The sequence below is a fragment of the Cetorhinus maximus genome, chromosome 11, assembly GCF_964194155.1.
Source record: "Cetorhinus maximus chromosome 11, sCetMax3.hap1.1, whole genome shotgun sequence".
NCBI classification, from domain to species: Eukaryota; Metazoa; Chordata; class Chondrichthyes; order Lamniformes; family Cetorhinidae; genus Cetorhinus; species Cetorhinus maximus.
Genome location: NC_135889.1, coordinates 28,781,732 through 28,805,195, shown reverse-complemented (window position 1 = coordinate 28,805,195; position 23,464 = coordinate 28,781,732). Strand labels below are relative to the sequence as shown.

The following is a 23,464-nucleotide window of genomic DNA, read 5'->3' as shown; positions in this document are numbered from 1 at the left end:
ACAATGCTGTGACAAGACTGGAGCATCTCTAGGGAAATGTTAAAACTTGATATTCTAGAGCTGGCTCTTGTTCCACTCAAAATGCACTACTCTAAATGTTCCTCTATCCCATCCCAGTGCCTCTTACAAAATTGCACCTTTTTATTTCCACAATTTTGTCATAAGACATCAAATCTGTGGAACACCTTATCTGTCTCAGTCTCTCCTTCTTCTTACAAGCTACAGAATTTAAAAATACAAGCTTTCTGCCACGTTAAGCATTCAATTTCTCTCCTGCTCTCCTCAACTGTGGTCATGTCTCGTGTTGTGGTGCTTCACCTTGGTTTCTCTCTTTTAATTTACTTAGCTGTGCTTACCCAAGTCTCTCTTCTTCTTTCTTGCGTAGATTCAGATCCCGTTGAACAACATGCAAGACATGTTCGGCCTCGTCTTCTGTCAGTTTTGATAGATCCAGCTTCTTTGCCATATTCTCTTAACTTCAATAGTCAAAAGTGTGCCAGTGGACAAAGTGAAGAAATTTGTGTAACTACATATTTCAAATCTTTTCATAAATTTCAAGACATATCCTGGTTACATTGTTTTAAATCATAGTACAGATAAAGACTTTTAGAGTCAGGAAATTACTATTCAGCTCAATAGGCCTGTCCCTTTTCTCACTGATCGAGTTTACCTTCTCACGGTTCCTTTCAAACCTTTGTCTCTTCAAAGAGAAATTCATTTCTGCTCTCTGGTTCAAATGCCTCCCTGGTGGCTTATTCCAAAACTAGACTAACATTTGGGTGGAAGTAACTGGCATTCTTTTCCTAATTCCTACTTTTCAAATTAGTCACTTGATATTTCAGGCCTTCACCAAAATTAATATTTTTTTCTGGATCAGTGCTCCTAACTCTTGTCATAATCCTGAAATTAGGTCATTTTGAATGAAGTCTTCTCCTTTACAAGGAAAACATTTTAAAGTTTTATCAAATTTTAAATTACTGATTAGCAGAACCATCTTTGCAACTTGTCTCTAGATCTTCCCAAGGAGAATAATGTACTTCTATCTATTAGCTGACTAGAGGCAGGCAGAGTAATTGCGATTATTTTTTTGTTAGCATAAAATGTTTTAGGAGTCCTTTAAAATAACATTACATGTGTTATTTGGAGAGCAGATACCATGAAGTCACATTTTACCAGTAAAGTGTATGGCAGAGAGCCTCACCCGCTGCAAGAACATACCAGGAAACTATTAAAATTAACAGATGGAGGATTTTGGAGCGTGTCTCACAATTTTCTGATTGGTACTTCAGGCAGGCAAATTTCCCTGCAGGAAGCATGCATTTGGGGGGAAAAAAAGTGTAGATTATTAGAGAGTTTAAGACATTTCTTTTGCTGAGAAACTACAATTTACAGAATGATAGCACAACCATTATTCAGAATGATCTCATTGAGAATTCAATGCTGGGCCAGTTCCTGTCTGCTGTCATCTCATGCAATTTTCTCACCAATCAGTGGCAACACAATATGGCTGCCGCATGCCAAGTAACACATCAAGTATTTACAATTTCATTGCTTCAAGGCTACAAGGTAAAAGCAAATTCACTGATTTGGTACTCCACAGGTTGCTACAAGGGTGGGTGAGGGGGAATTTCCCTCAAAGAGAGATTGAGATAGAGCCATGACACTGTGCAGCCAACGCTCCAACCCTTGAGGGTGTTGCTCTCCACTGGGAGTGTTGGATCAGTAAATTTGTCCTTGGGTGCAAATAATTTAATTTTGGTGCTACAAGAGCAATTGAAAATGCTTTGCTTTGGGATATAAGAAATCCTCCTCTTCATTGGAAATTCACCGATGTGTAGGTGTTAGCATCTCTGGTTCCAGAATTCTGTGAGGAGTAAAGCACCAGGCTCCCTTCCCTGGAGGACATTAATGGATCAGTTGGGTTTTACTTCAGCCTAGAAGATTCCATGTCATTTTTTATGGTATCGCCCCTACAAAACCAGATTTATTCAATTCAATATCACAACTTTCCATGGTGGGATCTAAGTTGCCTGAACTATTCAGCTACTGTACCCCAAGGAAGAGGAAAGGAGAATAATGCAAAGTGAGGAATATAATGGCAGGAATGTGCCAGTGGATGAACTCATGGCAGAACTGGAGCAACTCATGTAATGCTCATCTCAACACCATTTAGTAAATGACAGCAATACTAACAAACACATTGCTTTTGAGTATATTAAATTCAAACAATGAAGACTGTTTTATAATCACAGAATCACACAGTGCATCGAGTCTGCACCGACACGTGAGAAACACCTGACCTACCTACCTAATCCCATTTACCAGCACTTGGCCCATAGCCTTGAATGTTATGACATGCCAAGTGCTCATCCAGGTACTTTTTAAAGGATGTGAGGCAACCTGCCTCCACCACCCTCCCAGGCAGCGCATTCCAGACCGTCACCACCCTCTGGGTAAAAGAATTTTTCCTCACATCCCCCCTAAACCTCCTGCCCCTCACCTTGAACTTGTGTTCCCTCCTGACTGACCCATCAACTAAGGGGAACAGCTGCTCCCTATCCACCCTGTCCATGTCTCTCATAATCTTGTACACCTCGATCAGGTTGCCCCTCAGTCTTCTCTGCTTCAACAAAAACAACTCAAGTCTATCCAACCTCTCTTCATAACTTAAATGTTTCATCCCAGGCAACATCCTGGTGAATCTCCTCTGCACCCCCTCCAGTGCAATCACATCCTTCCTATAATGTGGCGACCAGAACTGCACACAGTACTCCAGCTGTGGCCAAGGTTCTATACAACTCCAACATGATCTCCCTACTTTTGTAATCTATGCCTCGATTGATAAAGGCAAGTGTCCCATATGCCTTTTTCACCACCCCACTAACATGCCCTTCTGCCTTCAGAGATCTATGGACACACACACCAAGGTCCCTTTGTTCCTCAGAACTTCCTAGTGTCATGCTGTTCATTGAATGCTTCCTTGTCAAATTACTCCTTCCAAAGTGTATCACATCACACTTTTCAGGATTAAATTCCACCTGCCACTTATCTGCCCATTTGACCATCCCGTCTATATCTTCCTGTAGCCCAAGACATTCAACTTCACTGTTTACCACCCGGCCAATCTTTGTGTCATCCGCAAACTTACTAATCCTACCCCCCACATAGTCATATGTCGTTTATATAAGTGACGAATAATAGGGGACCCAGCACAGATCCCTGTGGTATGCCATTGGACACAGGCATCCTCCTGTCATCACCCTCTGTCTCCTACAACTAAGCCAATTTTGAATCCACCTTATCAAATTACCCTGTATCCCATGTGCATTTGCCTTCTTTATAAGTCTCCCATGTGGGACCTTGTCAAAGGCTTTGCTGAAATCCATATAAACTACATCAGCTGCACCACCCTCATCTACACACCTGGTCACCTCCTCAAAAAATTCAACCAAATTTGTTAGGCATGACCTCCCTCTGACAAAGCCATGCTGACTATCCCTGATCAAACCTTGTCTCTCCCAGTGGAGATAGATTCTCTCCTTCAGAATTTTCTCCAATAGTTTCCCTACCACTGATGTGAGACTCACTGGCTTGTAGTTCCCTGGCTTATCTCTACAACCCTTCTTAAACAGTGGAACCACATTAGCTGTTCTCCAGACCTCTGGCATCTCCCCGTGGCCAGAGAGGAATTAAAAATTTGGGTCACAGCCCCTGCGATCTCCTCCCTTGCCTCCCTTTGCAGTCTGGGACACAAATCATCCAGACCTGGCAATTTGTCCACTTTTAAGCCTGCCAACACCTCCAATACCTTGTCATTCCCTGTATCAATTTGCTCAAGAACCTCGCAACCTCTCTCCCCGAGTTCGATACTTTCATCCTCATTCTCTTGGGTGAAGACGGATGTGAAGTATTCGTTCAACACTCTATCGATGTCCTCTGGCTCCACCCATAGATTGCCCCCTTGGTCCCCATTGGGCCCTACTCTTCCCATTGATATACTTATAGACTATCTTGGGTTTTCCCTACTTTTACCAGCCAGAGCTTTCTCATACCCCCTCTTTGCTCTCCTAATTGCTTTCTTAAGCTCCACCCTGCACTTTCTGTACTCCACTAATGCCTCCGCTGATTTGCTTCCCTTGTACCTGCTAAAAGCCTCTCTTTTCCTTCTCATCGTATCCTGAATATCTCTGGTAATCCATGGTTCTCTGGGCTTGTTACTCCATCCTATCACCCTAGAGGGAACATGTTGAGCCTGTGCCCTCCCCATTTCTTTTTTGAATGACCCCCACTGTAGAATTCCCCAAAAGTAGCTGTTCCCAGTCTACCTTGGCCAGAACCTGCCTTAGTTTACTAAAATCCGCTCTCCCCCAATCCAAAACATTTTTTTGCAACTTGTCTGTTTCTTTGTCCATAACAAGCTTAAATTATACCATGTTGTGGTTGCTATCATTAAAATGCTCCCTCACCACCAGGTCAGCCAACTGTCCGGCTTCATTCCCTAGAATTAGGTCCAGCACTGCACTGAGGCTCCCTTGTTGGACCCTCTATATATTGAACTTAAAATTCTCCTGTACACATTTCAAGAAATCCACTCCATCTAAGCCCTTAACACTATGTCTATGTTGGGAAAGTTGAAATCACCTAATATAATTACCCTGTTGTTATTGTTTTTACACACCTCCACTAATTGTGCACATATTTGCTCCTCAATTTCCCGCTGACTACCTGGGCGTCTACAATAAACACCTAACAATGTGGCTGCCCCTTTTTTATTCCTAAACTCTACCCACAAAGCTTCATTCGATGCCCCCTCCAAGATATCATCTCTCCTTACTGCAGTAACTGATTCCTTAACTAATAATGCAATGTCTCCTCCTCTGTTACCCCCTCCCCTGTCTCGCCTGAAGATTCTATATCCCGGAATGTTGAGTTGCCAGTCCAGCCCCTCCCTCAACCACGTTTCACTGATGGCTACTATATCACAATTCCACATCTTTCATAATACTTGCTATATTGCCATAATGTCCTACATTACAAATTATGTACATGCTTCTTCAATTCATATATGTGTGTATATATATTTTATTTTTAATTTGAAGAAGCATGTGCACAATATGTACATGATATATACATATATACACATTAGGTATTAAATGAATCCTTTATTTACAATTTTTTAAAAAATCATTGATTTCTTTTATATCTCGCCCCATCTCAAAAATGGGGACCAATGTACAAGCTTCTAGCTGTGCTTTAGGTTTTTAAGGGCATTTTATATTACCATACAGTGACACTTAATTCAATAAAGCTAATCTGATGTTAAAGATGTATTTTACCTCCCTTTCATTTTAATTCTTTCTTGAGGTTTTTTTAAAAATTGAGAATCAAGGCCCATATTGTGAAACACCATCAGAATTAAAAAGAACAGGAGCAAACTCAGGAGAAATCAAAAGTACTATTTAGGTGACTTCAACCCATGTCACTTTTCAGGGAAAGTAAAGATTGAGAGATTTAATCAATTCCACAGTTTTAAGACCGTGCAAGTGGATCAATTTCAGTAAGAGAAAGTATGGCAAGTCTTAAAATAACTGACATAGAATTATATAGAACATATATTACAGTCACAGGACATTTGGCCCAATCAATCTATGCTCCACTCGAGCCTCCTCCATCTTTGCTCATCTAAATCTATCAGTATAACCCTCTATTTCTTTCTCCCTCATATGCTACCTAGCTTCCCCTTAAATGCATCTGTACTATTTGCCTCAACCGTTTCCTGTGGTGGAAACATCCACATTCTCACTACTCTCTGCTGCTGAAAGAAGTTTCTTCCAAATTCCCTGTTTGATTTTTTGGTGACTTTTAAAATTTATTCATTCATGGGGTGCGGGCAATACTGGCTAGACCATCATTTATTGCCCATCCCTAATTGCCCTTGACTACCTTCTATTGATGGTCTGTAGTTTTGCCACAATTTAATCCATTTTGTAAAGTATTTTATGCCTTTTGATATGGAAGGCATGATACAATAGCAAGTATTATTATTTACTGATCAGCTTTAGCACAGTGAGGAAAAACATGTGTCCAGCATGTGACAAAATTGAGTTAAAGGAGCTTCTTGTTAATAATCTGCTGCAGACCCTTTTGAACTTACAGAAATCCTTTCCATTATAATTTTAAGCTGATTTTTAAAAGACATTTATTACAAATTATCATTTTTAAAATGTAGAAAAATGCTCAATACACTGCTATTTAGGATAACTTAACTGGTTGTTCTTATTCTTAAATGGCCACATCAGAGAAAGGTAGGAGCAATTAAATCCATCTGCAACAAATTATTGGAAGTTTGAAAAAATATTAAACACAAATTGTTTCGTCAAGATCTGAGCCTGTGCTATGCTATATATACACTGCTTTATTCAAGTTCCACGATTACAGAAACCAGTCAGAATTAATGGCTGGAGATTTTTCTGATGGCAATCAAGCTCTCAACCTGGTCCAGCCATTTCATAGCAGTTAATTTATATCCATCCATTTTATACTCAACCATCTTATACCTGATCATGTTATACCCCTCTCTCTTCATGTAGCATCCTCCTTGTTCGAGGGTTGCTTATCATAGCTTACACTGTGATATCACTATTCCAAACAAGCAGTTATCAGGTACTCAACATGGCTTCTGGAGAAGGTTTTGGCTTACTAATTCGAGTAAATTTTCTTCTTAAGAAGTTACAATGTTGGTGGATGAAGATGAATTGATAGACTTTATCTACCTAGATTTTCAGAAAGCCTTTGATAAGGTACCTCATTAAAGCCTACTCCACAAGCTAGAATCATTTGGGATCAGTGGGAAGTTGCTTCAATGGATTAAGAACTGACTACATTCACGTATGCAGAAAATGGTTATTAACAGTTATGGAACTGCCTAGTAGTAGTGTCCCACAGGGATCAGTATTAGGGTGAGTACCATTTACTTTCTCCATTCATGACTGTGAATTTGGGGGAATGATCTGTAAAGATTGAGGATGATATGATGATTTGAGCAAGCATCAGGAATGTGAAGAATAGATTTGCATGCAAATCTTGATGAGATGGGGTATAGGCACACCACTCCACACCTCCCTCCACCCCCCCCACCCTCCTTCCCACCATCTACAAAATGGTACTTACCCTAGATAAATGTAAGGTTATATATGTGGAGCAACAACAAGTAAACTTGCATCCTACCAGGAATAGAACTGAAGTCTATTGACAAGGTGAAAGATCTGTGTTTGTGTTATAGCAAATAATTATCTTAATGTTCACAACCAATGCTGTGAAGTGATAGACAAAGCAATTAGGGCATTAGGTTGCATTGCCAGGATGACTCAATATAAAACATTTTATTCTTGTATAAGACTGTGATTAGGCATCACCTCACATGGTAGGTGATATAGAGACTTTGAGGAGGGGCACAAGAATGACGTCCAGTTTAAAACATGTTGGGTACTAAAATAGGTTTAAAGAGTGGTGTTTATTTGTCCACAGCTAGACTGAACAGGGCCGGTGGATCATATGATGGGCATAGGGTTTATTTTAAATCTAGTCTTTTCTCCTACCTCTTTCATAGTGTTCTGAACTATGGGCCTCGGTCTTTCACCTAGGTTTCTCAACAAAAGGGCTTGTTCCAAAATGACGCTCTATGGTCTTAGATCCACCCACATGCTTTACTTATAGCTCATAATAAGTCATATGCATTTAACTTTTCCCTTTTCTCCCAAAGGTGTGAATCATGCTGGAATACATGGATGAGAACAATCATCCACTATTAGCCTATGAGTTTAATTAATGAGTTTCAACAAGCTCTGTGATTACGGGGCAGGGTCACATATCACACCCACACCTAATAGCTTTTCATCCAACATTTCAGATGCAGTGTCTTAAAAACTACCCTCCACCCACAACAGCTTTTAATGACTCTACACATCACAGCAACTAAAAGAAACCAGAAGCTGATTAATTTTTAATTTACTTTAAGTTTTTTTTACTGAAACATGCAAAGAACTTCGTGATATAAATTTAACTGAATGCCTGTATTCATGTTGGTATGAATCCTCTCATTCACAGCTGTCTACTCATTTGAAAAGCGTGAAATTATCGGAATAGGTAGTTAAACTAAAGTTTCTAATTTTTGGTCTAGAAACCCCTGTTCAACTTATTGAGAAGAGTTGGCAATTTTCCCTTTTCATTACATTGCCCTCAGTGAGACCTGAAACGCTAACGCTGGGCTGAATTTTTGCCATGGCGGCAGGAAACAAGAGGCCTAGTCTGTTTATCCTTTCCTGATATGCATCCCCACAAATTTCTGGTATCATCCTTGTAAATCTTCTCTGCACTCTTTCTAGTGCCTCTATATCCTCATTATATTACAGCAATCAGAACCGCAAGCAATACTTTTTACTGTGGTCTAGCCAAGGTCTGATACAGTTTAGCATAACTTGCCTACTTTTCAATTCTCTATCTAGAAATAAAAACTAGTGCTTGGTTTTCTTTTTTTTATGGCCTTGCTAACATGTGGCACAACTATAAGTGATTGATGTAATTGTACACTGAGTTCTCTTTGTTCCTAGTCCTAGACTTACACCTTCGAAGTAATAAGTGAATTCCTTATTCTTCCTACCAAAACATACTATCTCACCTTTATCTTCTATTGTTGAATTTTTCCCATTCTGCAAGTTTATTTCATGTCCTTTTGTAATTTGTTGCAGTCCTCCTCAGTATTGACTATTCACCCCCCCGACCTCCACCACCCTGCCTCCCATTTGCAAATTTAGAAATTGTGCTTTTGATTCCAAAGTCCAAATTGTAAAAGTAAATTGTGAATAGCAGTGGTCCCAGGACTAATACTTGTGGAACACCACTTTCCATCTCTTGACATTCTGAATAACTACCCTTTATTCCCAGACTCTGCTTTCTTCTGCTTCAAGCCAACTTGCAATTGATTCTGCCACTTGTCCCCCAACTCCATATTCTCTAACCTTATTCATTAGTCTATTGTGCAGCATCTTATTGAAGGCCTTCATATTCTATCTTGCCATGCACTCCTCTGCTATCTATGCACTTTATGTACGTCTCTCTCCTAGTCCTCAATTCTCCCTTTATGTCTTTTTTCCATCCATGGAGTCCCACTAGTGTTTCCTTTTAGCAGGATATATTTTTATGCACTCTGTTGAACACTAGTTTAAATGTTTCCCATTGTTGTTCAACATCATTGGTTGCCAATATTGTAGCCCCTTTATTTTCCCAAGTTCTAGTCTCAGCCCTTCAAAATCAGCTTTTCTCCAATATAACCTGATTTTCATCATAATTATGTCTTTCTCTATTATCATTTTAAAGTGTATTATATTTTGATCACTATTGCCTAGATGTTCCCCTAATTTGACTTTTCTTATCTGCTCTGGTTCATTCCCATCACTAGATTGTAATCTTTCAAACTTCCTTAGGTTCTGGAAAAATCCCAGTGGATTGGGAAACCACACATGTAACACCTCTGTTCAAGGAAGGAGATAAAAAGCAGAAAACTATAGGTCAGTTAGCCTAACATCTGTCATTGGGAAAATGCTTGAATCTATTATTAAAGAGATAGTAGCAGGACATTTAGAAAATCATAATACAATCTAGCAGAGTCAACAAGGGAAATCGTATTTGACAAATTTATTAGGGCTCTTTGAGGATGCAACAATCAGGGTGGATAAAGGAGACCAGTAGATATAGTGCATTTGGATTTCCAAAGGCATTTGATGAAGTGCCACATAAAAGATCCCCAAGACCAGATGGCCTGCATCCTAGGGCCTTAAAAAAAGGTGGCTGCAGAGATAGTGGAGGCAAGGATGGCAAAATGAATTTATATATGGACAGCAACAGGATTTGAATTGAATTGAATGTCCACATTCAGGGCTAGTACCTTCATAGACCAGAGTGAAATTGCTTGGAATAAAAACAGAAAGTGCTGGAAAAACTCAGCAGATCTGGTAGCATCTGTGCAGAGAGAAACAGAGTTAATGTTTCGAGTCTCTATGACTCTTCTTCTTGAAACATTAACTCTGTTTCTCTCTCCACAGATGCTGCCAGACCTGCTGAATTTTTCCAGCACTTTGTTTTTATTTCAGATTTCCAGCATCCGCAGTATTTTGCTTTTATCTTAGTGTAATAACTCGGGATGCCTTAAAAGCCTTATCTATTGAAGAGTTTTAGAGTGTAGCTAAACACGTGGACTTCAGTGTCTGCCCAAAAGCTAGGAAACCCAAAAGCCTCAAATTATTGGCTTGCCATTTTTCAATTGAACCTTTAGAACAGGAGGCAGTTTTGGAATCTGAAACAGATAGGCTAGCATTAGCAAGTATACAGTTTGAACAGCAGAGATTAGAGCTAGAGTTTCAAGAAAGAGAAACTGAAAGAGGCCTTTGTGATGGAAAAAACAGGAGAAGCTACAGGCACAAGCAGACCAGGAAAGAAGGGTGCTTGAACTGAGTAGGGAAAGGTCGGCATACCCATTGATCCTAGTTCAGGACAGAGCTTTTAGCTCTTAAAGTACTGACAATTGGTACCAACATTTATGAGGAGGTACACTTGCACCTCCTTGAACTTGGTCTACTGCATTCGCTGCTTCCAATGCGGTCTCCTCTACATTGGAGAGACAAAACACAGACTGGGTGCCCTTGCCACAAGCATGACCCAGATCTTCCTGTCGCTTGCCATTTCAACACACCATCCTGCTCTCATGCTCACATGTCCGTCCTTGGCCTGCTGCAATGTTCCAGTGAAGCCCAATGCAAACTGGAGGAGCAGCACCTCATCTTCCAATTGGGCACTTTACAGCCTTCCGGACTTAACATTGAGTTCAACAACTTCAGACCTTTATCAGACCTTCTCTCCTTTATCTTCACCCCTTTTTCAAAATTTATTTTTTTTCTACTTATTTTTACTTTCATTTTTATTTATTCATTTACTGTTTTATCCCCTTTTCTATCCCCTTTTTATCTCTTTTTCTATCCTTTATTCCTCAACCACTGCCCCTCCCCCACCGCCAAAAAGGCCATCTGCTTTCTTCACCCATTTTTTAATCTCCTTTTTTCTACATTCATTGTTTTTTTTATCCACTTATTTTCATTTTTATTCATGGCTTTATCCCCTTTTACATTCCCCTTCTATCCCATTTTCTATCTCTTTTATCCACACCACTGCCCCTTCCCCCACCCCATCCCCAAAAGGGCCATCTGTTGCTTGTTCCATGTTGTTCTTTCACACAATGCTACCCTTGTCCTGCTATTATCACATTCTTCTTTTTTACCTTTACGCACTATCAGCACCTTTTATAGCCCTTACCACCACCATTTACACTCCCTTTGTCCTTTAGTTCATGACATCTTTGTCAATCTCTCCTTTGTCTTCACCTATCACTTGCCTTCTATCCAGCTTCACCTGCTTCACCCCACCTTAAACAGTATAAATTTAATCATCTTTCCACTTCTCTTCAGCTCTGAAGAAGGGTTATATGGACTTGAAACATTAACTCTGTTTCTCTCTCCACAAGTGCTGCTAGACCTGCTGAGTTTTTCAAGAATTTTCTGTTTTTGTTTCAGATTTTCAGCATCTGCAGTATTTTGCTTTTATCTAAATGAGAAGGGTGTTGAAGTGTTCTTTGTGTCATTTGAAAAGCTTGCAATGAGGTTGAAGTGGCCAGTGGGGGCTTGGATCCTTCTCCTGTAAAGTTGATTAATGAGAAAAGCTAATGAAGCTTATTCCCTATTGTCCAACAAGGCTTCAGCAAACTGTGAGATGACCAAAATGCCAACCTGAGTGCGTATGAGCTGGCATTGGAGGCATACTAGCAAAGATTCCAAACAAGCTTTCATTGAATTCAAAAAGTTTAACCGACTTGCTTTTGACCAATGGGTAAAGGCACCCAAGATAGAGCCCATACAGGAAAGTCTCAGAAATGTGGTTCTCCTCAAGGAATTCACAAACTCACTCCCCCTTTCCATATAGACTCATATTGAAAGGCAGAGGCTCTCCAAAGCCAGACAAGCAGCAATTATGACTGATTATTATTACCTTATCCACAAAGCCTTGTCCCAAGGAAAATCCTTCCCTAATCACCTCAAAAAATCCAAGAAGGATAGAAAGTGGGAGAGTGATAGGTGAATAAGCAGCTGCGGGTGGGAAAATAAACACAGGGGACCCTCCTCTGGCTAAAAAGAAAAGGGCCAAGAACAGGTTTGATGCCCAAAAGCTTGTGTGTTTTCATTGTAATAAAGCAGGTCACCTCCAAGCTAACTGCTGGAAATTGAAAGGAAAAACAGGAGGTTTTGTCAAAGTACATCAGGCCAGTGCAGGCAAAGCGACCCTGACAGAAAGCACAGCAGACAAGACTGTGGCTCCAAACATGGAAATTAATCCCTTTAAACACACCACTGTGAGTGCAGCAGAATTTAACAGAATTCCTGAAAGTTATCAAGATTTTGTGTTTAAAGGGGGAGTGACCCCATACCCCTCAAATGAGGCAAGTAATTCCATAGTCCTACTTAGGGATGCAGGAGCCACACAATCCTTCCTGTTGGGAAAAGGAAAGACCTTCCCACCTGAGAACGTACCGAATGCAAAGGTTTAGTGAAAAGTATTGCAGGGAGATATATGCCCATACCTTTATATCGAATGCTCCTGGAGTGCAACCTTTCAGGACTGGTTACCATCGGGATTGTGCCTAGTTTACCTGTGGATGGGTTTAGCCTGCTCCTGCTCCTGGTGGGAGCTAAGGTGGTAGTTTCCCAAGGGTCTTAGAGAAGCCAGATTAGGTTAGGGAGGCAGGGAGATGTTATAAAACCCTGTTTTATATCAAAAAATGACTATTTATTGATTGGGCTGAAACCACAGAATAAGTTTTAAAAGAATTCAAAGTGACCTCAACAGCATGTCTCAAAACGGACATTTCCAAACTATACCTAACAATTTACAAAGCTATCAGAACAGAGTTGTGCTGCCTGGGGGATAGCCCACCCAGGACAATAAGCTTAAGGGAGTGTGAACAGCCATTTTCTAGACCACTCAAGGGCATTCAGACATAATCTAATTATTCAGGTGGATGAGGATGTTAAACTCAAACACTCTGGAAATTGGACCCCTGCTCACCAAACGCCTTAATTTAACTATTTTAAACAATGGACCTGATGTGAATTTGATATGACCATGTTGAGTAACTAGTTTGTCAAGGAAGGTCATGTGACAGCAAGCATGCCCTTTGTGTAAAGGGACACTGATTTCTAGAATCAGTGCACAAAAAGACCATGGCCTGAATCTTCTAGTTGGCGTGTGGGAGCAGGTCCCGCTCGCCGACGCATGAAATGACGTGCGGTTACGTCGGGCATGCGTCCTGACGTCACCGCGGGTCATTCTGATCTTCAGTTCAGTGGGTGCGCACTGGAATTGGCTGTACTGTCAAAGGCATATTAAGGCCATTTAAAAAGGAATTAAAAGAATTAATGGAGCTGCCCGCCCAACCTTAAGGTTGGCGGGCAAACGAAGAGCCCAGGTGACCTTCGCATTTATCATGAAACCTCATCCACGGGTGGGATGAGGTTTCATGAATGATTTCTAAATCAAATAAATTTTTAAATTAAAATTCATTGACATGTCCCAGCCCATGTGAAACTGTCACATGAGGGACATGTCTTGAATTTTTTTTTCTTTATTTAAATCTTTCATTATGAAATTCAACTCCCTGAGGCAGCTCTGTGCCTCAGGGAGATTTCTGCGCTCTTTTGCGTGCATGTGGGAAAGAGCGCAAGCCCTGGCTCAGCCTCCTTCCACTGCCTGCACAGGGAGCGCTCAGCGCTTCCCGGTGCACATCACGCTGGGCGGGCCTTAATTGGGCCGGCCGCACCCGCTCCCGCTCATCCCACCTGACGGGGAGAAAATTCCCTCCCATGCGTACGTAACAAGGAGAAGACTCGTGGGCCCTTTCTCTCTCTCTCTTTCTCCAGCTGTTCTACAAGTGTGCCCTGTCTATACTCTGACCAGTCAAATACCACGGGCAGCATCTTTAACATAAACCAAGCAGCTGCTGACTCCAGAAGAAAAGACAAAAATTGTCTGTCAACATTTAAAATTGTCTTGGCTTAGAATCTGGAAAGATCACCAAACCTAGCTTAGGAATCATATATGATTGACTCTCTTTTGGGATTCTTAAACCATTTATCTACCCTCCCTTGTTGTAACCTACTGTGCGTGTGGTGTGCGTGGGGGTGTGTGTGTGTGTGTGTGGGGTGTGTGTGTGTGTGCCGTGTGCGTGTGTGTGTGCGTGTGTTTGTGTGTGTGGGGTGTGTGTGGTGTGTGTGTGTTTGTGTGTGTGTGTGTGTGGCGTGTGCATGTGTGTGTGTGGCGTGTGTTTGTGTGTGTGGTGGGTGTGTGGGTGTGTGTGTGTGTGGCGTGTGTTTGTGTGTGTGGTGGGTGTGTGTGTGTGTGTGTGGGGTGTGTGTGGTGTGTGTGTGTTGGTGTGTGTGGGGTGTGCGTGGTGTGTGTGTGTGTGGGGTGTGTGTGTGTTTGTGTGTGTGTGGCATGTGCATGTGTGTGTGTGTTTGTGTGTGTCTGTGTGTGGCATGTGTGTGTGTGTGTGGTGTGTGTTTGTGTGTGTGGTGTGTGTTTGTGTGTGTGTGTGTGTGGTATGTGTGGTGTGTGTGTGTTTGTGTGTGTGTGGTGTGTGTGGTGGGTGTGTGTGTGTGTGTTTGTGTGTGTGGTGTGTGTGTGGTGTGTTTGTGTGGTGTGTGTGGTGGGTGTGTGGGTGTGTGTGTGTTTGTGTGTGTGGTGTGTGTGTGGTGTGTGTGTGTTTGTGTGTGTGGTGGGTGTGTGGGTGTGTGTGGTGTGTGGTGTGTGCATGTGTGTGTGTGTGTGTGTGTGGCGTGTGTTTGTGTGTGTGGTGGGTGTGTGGGTGTGTGTGTGTGGGGGGTGTGTGTGTGGTATGTGTGTGTTGGTGTGTGTGGGGTGTGTGTGTGGCATGTGCTTGTGTGTGTGTGTGGCGTGTGTTTGTGTGTGTGGTGTGTGTGTGTGTAGTGTGTGTGGTGTGTGTGTGTTTGTGTGTGTGTGTGTGGGGTGTGTGTGGTGTGTGTGTGTTTGTGTGTGTGGCGTGTGCATGTGTGTGTGTGTTTGTGTGTGTCTGTGTGGCGTGTGCATTTGTGTGTGTGTGGCGTGTGTTTGTGTGTTTGTGTGTGTGTGTGGTGTGTGTGTGTGTGTGTGTGGGGTGTGTGTGTTTGTGTGTGTGTGGTGTGTGGTGTGTGTGTTTTTGTGTGTGTGGGGTGTGTGTGGTGTGTGTGTGTTTGTGTGTGTGTGTGGCGTGTGCATGTGTGTGTGTGTGTGTGGCATGTGCATGTGTGTGTGTGTGGCGTGTGTTTGTGTGTGTGGTGTGTGTGTGTGTGTGGTGTGTGTGTGGTGTGTGTATGTGTGCCTCTTGAATGCATGTGTGTGTGAAAGTTGGAGTGTTTTTATTATTTTTCATATTGGTTAGTAAGTACAATAAATACTATTTTCTTTTCTTTCAAAACTTACAGGAAAACTTGTCTGTGTGTATCTTTTACAGTCACAGCACTTAAACAATTAAACACTCACTGAATTGGTAAGCAAACTCTTGTAAAAACAGCTGTTGCAGTTAACGGAGAAGTGGACAGAGAGGGGAGACATTCTATCACTTCTCACCTGCATGTAACATTTTTGATAGAAATGATTCACAAGTTGTACACTTGCTGCCCGCAACAATTTTTTTCCCTTGTTCATTCACAGGCTGTGGGTGTCACTGGCCAGGCCAGCATTTATTGCCCATCCCAAATTGCCCTTGAGAAGGTGGTGGTGAGCTGTCTTTTTGAACCGCTGCAGTTTGTGTGTTGCAGGTACACCCACAGTGCTGTTAGGGAGGGAGTTCCAGGATTTTGACCCAGTGACAGTGAAGGAATGGTGGTAAGTTCCAAGTCAGGATGGTGAGTGGCTTGGAGGGGAACTTCCAGGTGGTGGTGTTCCCATGTATCTGCTGCCCTTGTCCTAGATGGTAGAGGTTGCAGGTTTGGAAGGGGCTGTTGAAGGAGCCTTGGTGAGTTGCTGCAGTGCATCTTGTAGATGGTACACACTGTTGTCATTGTGCGTCAGTGGTGGAGGGAATAAATGTTTAAGGTGGTGAATGGGGTGCCAATTGAGCAGGTTATTTTGTCCTGAATGGTGTTGAGCTCCTTGAGTGTTGTTGAAGTTGCACTCTTCCAGGCAAGTGGGGAGCATTCCATCACACTCCTGACTAGTGCCTTGTAGATGGTGGACAGGGCTTCGGGGAGTCAGGAGGTGAGTTACCCGCCGCAGAATTCCCAGCCGCTGACCTGCTCTTGTAGCCACAGTGTTTATATGGCTGGTCCATTTCAGTTTCTGGTCAATGGTGACCTCCAACGCTAATGCCATTGATTGTCAAGGGGAAATGGTTAGATTCTCTCTTGTTGGAGTTGGTCATTGCCTGACACCCTGCGCGGTGTGAATGTTACTTGCCACTTATCAGCCCAAGCCTGAATTGGTTGGTCCAGGTCTTGATGCATGCAGGGACAGATTGCTTCAGTATCTGAAAAATCGCAAATAGTGCTGAACATTGTGCAACCATCCCCACTTCTGACTTTATGATGGAAGGTCATTGATGTAGCAGCTGAAGATGGTTGGGCCGAGGAACTACCCTGAAGAACTTCTGCAGTGGTGTCCTGGACCTGAGATGATTGGCCTTCAACAACCCCAACTATCTTCCTTTATACCAGGTATAGCGGAGAGTTTTCCCACTGATTCCCATTGACTCCAGTTTTGCTAGGGCTCCTTGGTGCCACACTCGGTCAAATGTTGCCTTGATGTCAAAGGCAGTCACTCTCATCTCACTTCTGGAGCTCAGCTCTTTTATCCGTGTTGGAACCAAGGCTGTAATGAGGTCAGGGGCTGAGTGATCTTGGCAGAACACAAACTGAGCATCAGTGAGCAAGTTATTGCTGAGTAAGTGCCACCTGATAACACTGTCAACAACCTTTCCATCACTTTGCTAATGATCCAGAGTAGACTGATGGGGTGGGAATTGTTGGGGGAGGATTAATTTGGCCTGACTTTATGGACAGGACAAACTTAAGCAATTTTCCACTTTGTTGAGTAGATGCCAGTCTTGCTGCTGTACAGGCTAGGGGTGCGGCAATTTCTGGAACACAAGTCTTCAGTACCATTGCCGGCATGTTGTCAAGGCCCATAGCCTTTGCAATATCCAGTGCCTTCAGCCATTTCTTGATATTATGGGGAGTGAATCGAATTGGCTGAAGACTGGCATCTGTGATGCTGGGGACCTCAGGAGGAGGCCAAGATGGATCATCCACTCAAACTTCTGGCTGAAGATGTTTATAAATGCTTCAGCCTTATCTTTTGCACTAATGTGCTGTACTCCTCCATCATTGGGGATGGGGGTACTTGTGGAGACTCCTCCTCCAGTTAGTTGTTTAATTCTCCACCACCATTCATGACTGGATGTGGCAGGATTGCAGAGCTCAGATCCGATCTTTTGGTTGCGGGATTACTTAGCAAGCTGCTTCCGCTGTCAGGCACGCAAGTAGTCCTGTGTTGTAGCTTCACCAGGTTGACACCTCATTTTTAGGTATGCCTGGTGCTGCTTCTGGCATGCCCTCCTACACTCTTCATTGAGCACCGGTTCTTGTGATCCCCCTGGCTTGGTGGTAATGGTAGAGTGGGGGATATGCCAGGCTTCAAGGTTACAGATTGAAGTTGAATACAATTCTGCTGCTACTGATGACCCACAGTGCCTCATGGGTGCCCAGTTTTAATTTGCTAGATCTGTTCTAATACTATCCCATTTAGTATGTTAAAAGTGCCACATAACATGATGGCGGGTAGCCTCAATGTGAAGATGGGACTTTGTCTCCACAAGGGCTATGCAGTGGTCACTCCTACTAATACTGTCATGGACAGATGCATATGTGGCAGGCAGGGTGGTGAGGATGAGGTCAAGTAGGTTCTTCCCTCAGGCCCTATCTAGCAGCTATGTCCTTGAGGACTCATTCAGTAGTGGTTTTACCGAGATGCTCTTGGTGATAAACATTGAAGTCCCCTACCCAGTGTACATTCTGTGCCCCTGCCACTCTCAGTGCTTCTTCCAATTTATGTTCAGTATGGAGGAGTGCTGTTTTATCAGCTGAGGGAGAAGGGGGCAGTATGTGGTAAGCAACAGGAGGTTTCCTTGCCCATGTTTGATCTGATGCCATGGGACTTCATGGAGTCTGGAGTTAATGTTGAGAACTCCCAGGGCAACTCCCTCCAGACAGTATCCCATTGTGCTGCTATCTCTGGTGGTTCTGCCCTGCCATGGGACAGGACATACCCAGTGATGGTGATGGTGCTCTCTGGGTCATTGGCTAGGATTTTCCAGCCCCGTCATGGCAGGATCTGTGGGGATGCGGCAGGCTAGCCAAAACTTTCAGCGGGACCTGATGATCCTGGCAGTGGGCGGGGCCTGAAAATTTCAGCCATTGTCTCTGAGTTCTGATCAGTGAGTACGATTATGTCAGGTTGTTGCTTAATTTGTCTGTCAGAAAACTCTTTCAATTTTGGTACAAACACCCAGATGTTGGTAAGCAGGACTTTGAGGGACGATGCTGGGTGGTCTGACTTTGTAGCATTTGGCATAACTGTGTAGCTTGCTAGGCCATTTTAGAAGGATTTGAGAGTCAACCACATTTCTGTAAGTCTGGAGTCACATGTAGGCCAGATCAGATAGTAACAGCAGATTTCCACCCAGAAAGGGCATTTGTGAACCAAAGTTTTTACAACAATAGATGATACTTTCATGCTCACCGTTACTGGGGTTAACTTTTAATTCCAGATTCATCAATTAAGTGAATTCAAATTCTACCAGCTGCCATGGTGAGAATTGGACCTGTATCCCCAGAGCATTAACCTGGGCTACTGGATTACCAGATTGCTGACATTTCCACTATACCACTACCTCGCAGGCTGAGCAAAATCATTTCAGATACAAAGATACAGTTTCACATATGAAACAAGTGGCACACCTTACTATATGTCAACAGTGCTTTGTAAGTGTAATCAGAAAATACAATTTAGTGTGCCAAGAACTTATTGGATGTAAATGATTGGAATTCAATAAATAAACATAAACCGCCCCTTTAGGGTACACTAAAAATGCCTTGACAATAGATTAGCTACATTCATGCAAAAGCATGAGTCAACAGGCTCCAACATTTGTAGCTGTACATTTACTGTGGCAACCATGCAGATTTAATTTTTAAAAAATGAGATTTTCCCTTTCTTGTTCAGGTTCCCTACCCCATGTAACCAGTATTGCTCCTTTGTAAGAAATGTCATATTGAAATGCTCCTCATACTGGCCTCAAAACCACTGTGGACTATCACCAATATCAGCAAAACTTTGCATTTAGTTGCACTGCACCATGCTGCAGCTGGCAACACTTTGAATTTTATTCATCTTTTATACGTGAAAGGTAGGTCATCTCTCATACTACCATTAACGGGGATGTGAGGAAAAACTTTTTTACCCAGAGGGTGGTGACGGTCTGGAATGCACTGCCTAGGAGGGTGGTGGAGGCAGGTTGCCTCACATCCTTTTAAAAAGTACCTGGATGAGCACTTGGCACGTCATAACATTCAAGGCTATGGGCCAAGTGCTGGTAAATGGGATTAGGTAGGTCAGGTGTTTCTCATGTGTAGGTGCAGGCTAGATGGGCCGAAGGGCCTCTTCTGCACTTTGTGATTCTGTGAACTGTAAAGAGCTAATCATCCTTGCAATGTAGAAAATGAGCACATTCCTTAGATAATATCACCACCTTCAACACTTCTTTGTCATTTTGTCTATGACATCTTTTGGCTATCTCCACCTACCACTGGCCCTCTATCCAGCTCTACTTGTCCCACCCCCCCCTTAAACCAGCTTATATTTCACCTATTTTTACTTAGTTCTGTTGAAGAGTCATACGGACTCGAAATGTTAACTGTGTTCCTCTCCACAGATGCTGCCAGACCTGCTAAGTTTTTCCAGGTGTTTTTATTTTTATTTTTGTTTTAGAAACATGAGAATTGCTTTTCGAAGGGGGACAATCTTAAATAAGAAATTAAAGGCAAATATAGCAGTAGTTTGACATAAACAGTCCACATAATGTCACCAACCTGGGGAATGATCTAGAAGATGCTGCAGAACCTAAAAAAGATCACAAACATAAGGAATGAACAGCAATGTAATGCTACAGTAGCAGTTTTTAAAGACATGGGCTTGCATAAAATCTACAGCACAGAAATATGTCCATCTGGCTCAAGTGGTCCATGCCAGCGCTTATACTTCATGTGAGCTTCTACCCACCTAACTATTTCTTCTAACCATGCCCCCTGTAGCCCTCTAGTCCTTTATCCCTTGGCTTAGTCTGTGGGGTGTCTTACTCGGATTAAAGCCAGCTAGTCTGGGTGCTTTGATGTGTAATAGTTTTGAGATGTAAGAGAGGTAGAGTGCATTTGCATTTTTTTGAATAAAGCATTCAAGAAGTGGGATGAAATCTGGCACCTAGCTGGCAGAGACCAAGCAACATGTTTATATTACTAATAAAATTGGTACTGTGAAAGGGGATTTATTGTTAGAAGAGGTGGAGTTCAAAGAGGCCAGTGATACAATGAGAATTTACATTCAATGAGATGTGCTGGATATAACCGATAGCAGTTTTCATGTGTGCAGGGCAGAAGCAAAGTAAGATCAAAGCAGCTGTAAGCCTACAACTGTCTCCACAGGAACCAAAGTGAAAGGAACCTCATTTTGAATTTGTAAGGTGAAAATGTTTTGCCTGGTGTCTGGTTAAAAATCTATGGATTGCTGTTGCCCTAATGGAAATTAGTTTGGGAATTTGTTAAAAGTTACGATAGTAGTCATTTGTAGTCATGTACATGTGTTTAAACTGTTGTAACTTAATAAAGCGTTTCATTTGGTTTAATATAAAACCTCTCGAAAACTGGCGGTCTGATTCCTGAATTTAGAGCTGCATCTCAAACATACCACTTAAAATATAGGTTATGACGTTTGTTTAAAGTTTCCCTCTGGGATTTTTAAATAACTCAGCTTTAGCACCTGCTGGATCGTAACACCAACCGAGGAGGTTGATTAGTGGGGAGCCATGTTCTCGCCTTCTCACCTGGTCATAACACATCTCACCCAAAACCTCCCTCAGTATTGTAGCGAATGGTCAGCCTGGATTATATGCTCAAGTCTCTTCAGAGGGGCTTGAACCATTACCTTCTGAGTTAGAAGCCTGTGATACCACTAAGCCAAATCTGACAAAAATGAGTCTTGGTGCCTTTAAGAATTATAAATACTTAACTTCTAAAAATGTAAGTTTATGTTATTCTTTTTTTTACTTTAAGTTGTTAACTTATGTCACAAGTGAGTTTTGAGACTAATGCTGATAATATCTAATTTAAAACTCTGATGCTTGTGTTTGTATCCTTTGATAGCTTCACCCTCCCTCCCACCCGCCAATCTTTCTCAATAGCCATGTAAAGATCTACAATCCCATTCGCCACCCCCATCTTGTCTATTTATTCCACCCTGCTCTCTGGTGCAACCCGCCCTTCGTTTCACTATTGGCAGCCATGCATTCATCTACCAAGTCCCTACAGTTTGGCATTTTCTCTGTTAAACTCTATGTTGCTTTATCCTCATTCTACCTTCCACACATCCCTGAAGCCAAACTCTCTGAATAAGATCCTCTTAATATCTTCTTCTCTGGCTCAGCATCCTTTTTAATTATCCATTTGTGGAGCATCTTGGCATGTCATCTACATTAAAATACTTTGGTTGTTTGATATTTTCCTTCCAAATATACCTAAATTACAGGAACAATGGCAACTGAAGTACAAAGAAAAGTGATGGAGACAGATGATTTAGGAGCATTGGTCAGGTAGTCTCATATTAACACTCACTTCCTCATAAAAATATCATACCTGTGATGTACTTGATGTACGTGATGTACTCTTGTGCTCTGATGCTAGTTAAAATAAATATTTATAATTTGTTTCCTAAAAGCATCAAGACCAAACCATTTGGGTAAATTTCCTTCTGGGAGATGGGTTGTGTGTCCTCCTGCTTGTCTGCTTTAACTTTGTTACAGGGTCAAAAATCTGGAACTCCCTTCCTATTAGCACTGTGGGTGCACCTACACATGTTGAACTGCAGTGGTTCAAGAAAGCAGTTCACCACCAACTTCTCAGGGTCAATTATGGGTGGGCAATAAATGCTGGCCTAGCCAGTGATGTTCACACTCCATGAAAGAATAGAAAACATAATTTTAAAGAGCAACATACATAAATACAACTCTGGAAACCCTTTACAATTCATGTAATTTCTTTAAAAAAACGTTTACTCTGCATTCTATAGATGAGTAAAAAAACTGTTAACTCCTTCCTGACTTTCTCCTCACCAGATTCCTATCACACTCTGTGCTCTCTATGACATTGTAAGTACATTTGTAAAGATTTACTCTGGTGTTTCTAGTATATTCTACCTGTTCTTTTACAAATAGCAAATAGAAGAAAATTTCACAAAATATTTGTTGCCACAAGACATACACATAACTAAATTATTCCCAATTTATTTTGAAAAATCAGGCATTAGAGTAAAAAAAATACAATAAGGCCTCACAGTTCTCTCATTAATCAATTAATATCAATAGTTTAAACACGATGCATTATATCACAATATTAATATTATGCATTAACAGCACTAAATTTTAATGATTTTATATTTTAATAACACTCCATTTTAATAAATCCACACTTTTATAACAAATATTTGTGTCAAATTTCATACCATGCATTGGCAGCATTAAGTTTTAATAATTACATCATGCCGTCTCAATAACCACGTTAGTAATCTTCAAGGTTTAATTTCGTAATTCCAAACATTACCAATTTTATAAAAGTTGTCACCAGGTTGCAACTGACCGAAAAGTCTAAATTTCGAGTTGTTCACGAGCTCTCAGTATCGTTGATGAACTGCACTACCGAACTCCTGCAGAGTCACTAGTACACTCACTATGAGTTCACTGTTCCCGCACCTCAAGATCACATGTCACGGCTCATATCTCGACCCACAGGGTCAGAGTCTGTACAATCGCCTGCAAGAAAATATCACATGCAACTGAAGGAATGTTTCACATCATCTTCTAGCCACATGATATTGAAGCAACAGGCTAGTCGGGAACAAAGGAATGAGCAGAAACAGCTTCGACTGTAACAGAGGGCTGGGAGTTTGATGTACACAGGAGAACTCAGAACTGGGAGTTTGATGTACATAGGGGAACTCAGAGCTGGGAGTTTGATGTACACAGGAGAACTCAGAGCTGGGGGTTTGA

General features: G+C 42.0%; 1 protein-coding gene across 5 annotated transcripts in view; it reads right to left on the bottom strand.

The window, feature by feature from the left end:
- The window catches only part of mlpha (melanophilin a), a 203,068-nt gene extending 179,914 nt beyond the window's left edge, over positions 1-23,154 (bottom strand). For all 5 annotated transcript variants that reach the window (XM_078551716.1, XM_078551719.1, XM_078551720.1 and 2 more), the window contains exons 1-3: positions 23,019-23,154; positions 20,241-20,271; positions 357-476 (exon numbers count right to left, since the gene is read on the bottom strand). In XM_078551716.1, the coding sequence (XP_078407842.1) occupies positions 357-466 (110 nt within the window). In that variant the 5' untranslated portion in view covers positions 467-476; positions 20,241-20,271; positions 23,019-23,154. The remainder of the gene's footprint in view (positions 1-356; positions 477-20,240; positions 20,272-23,018) is intronic.
- Positions 23,155-23,464: the final 310 nt, after the last annotated feature.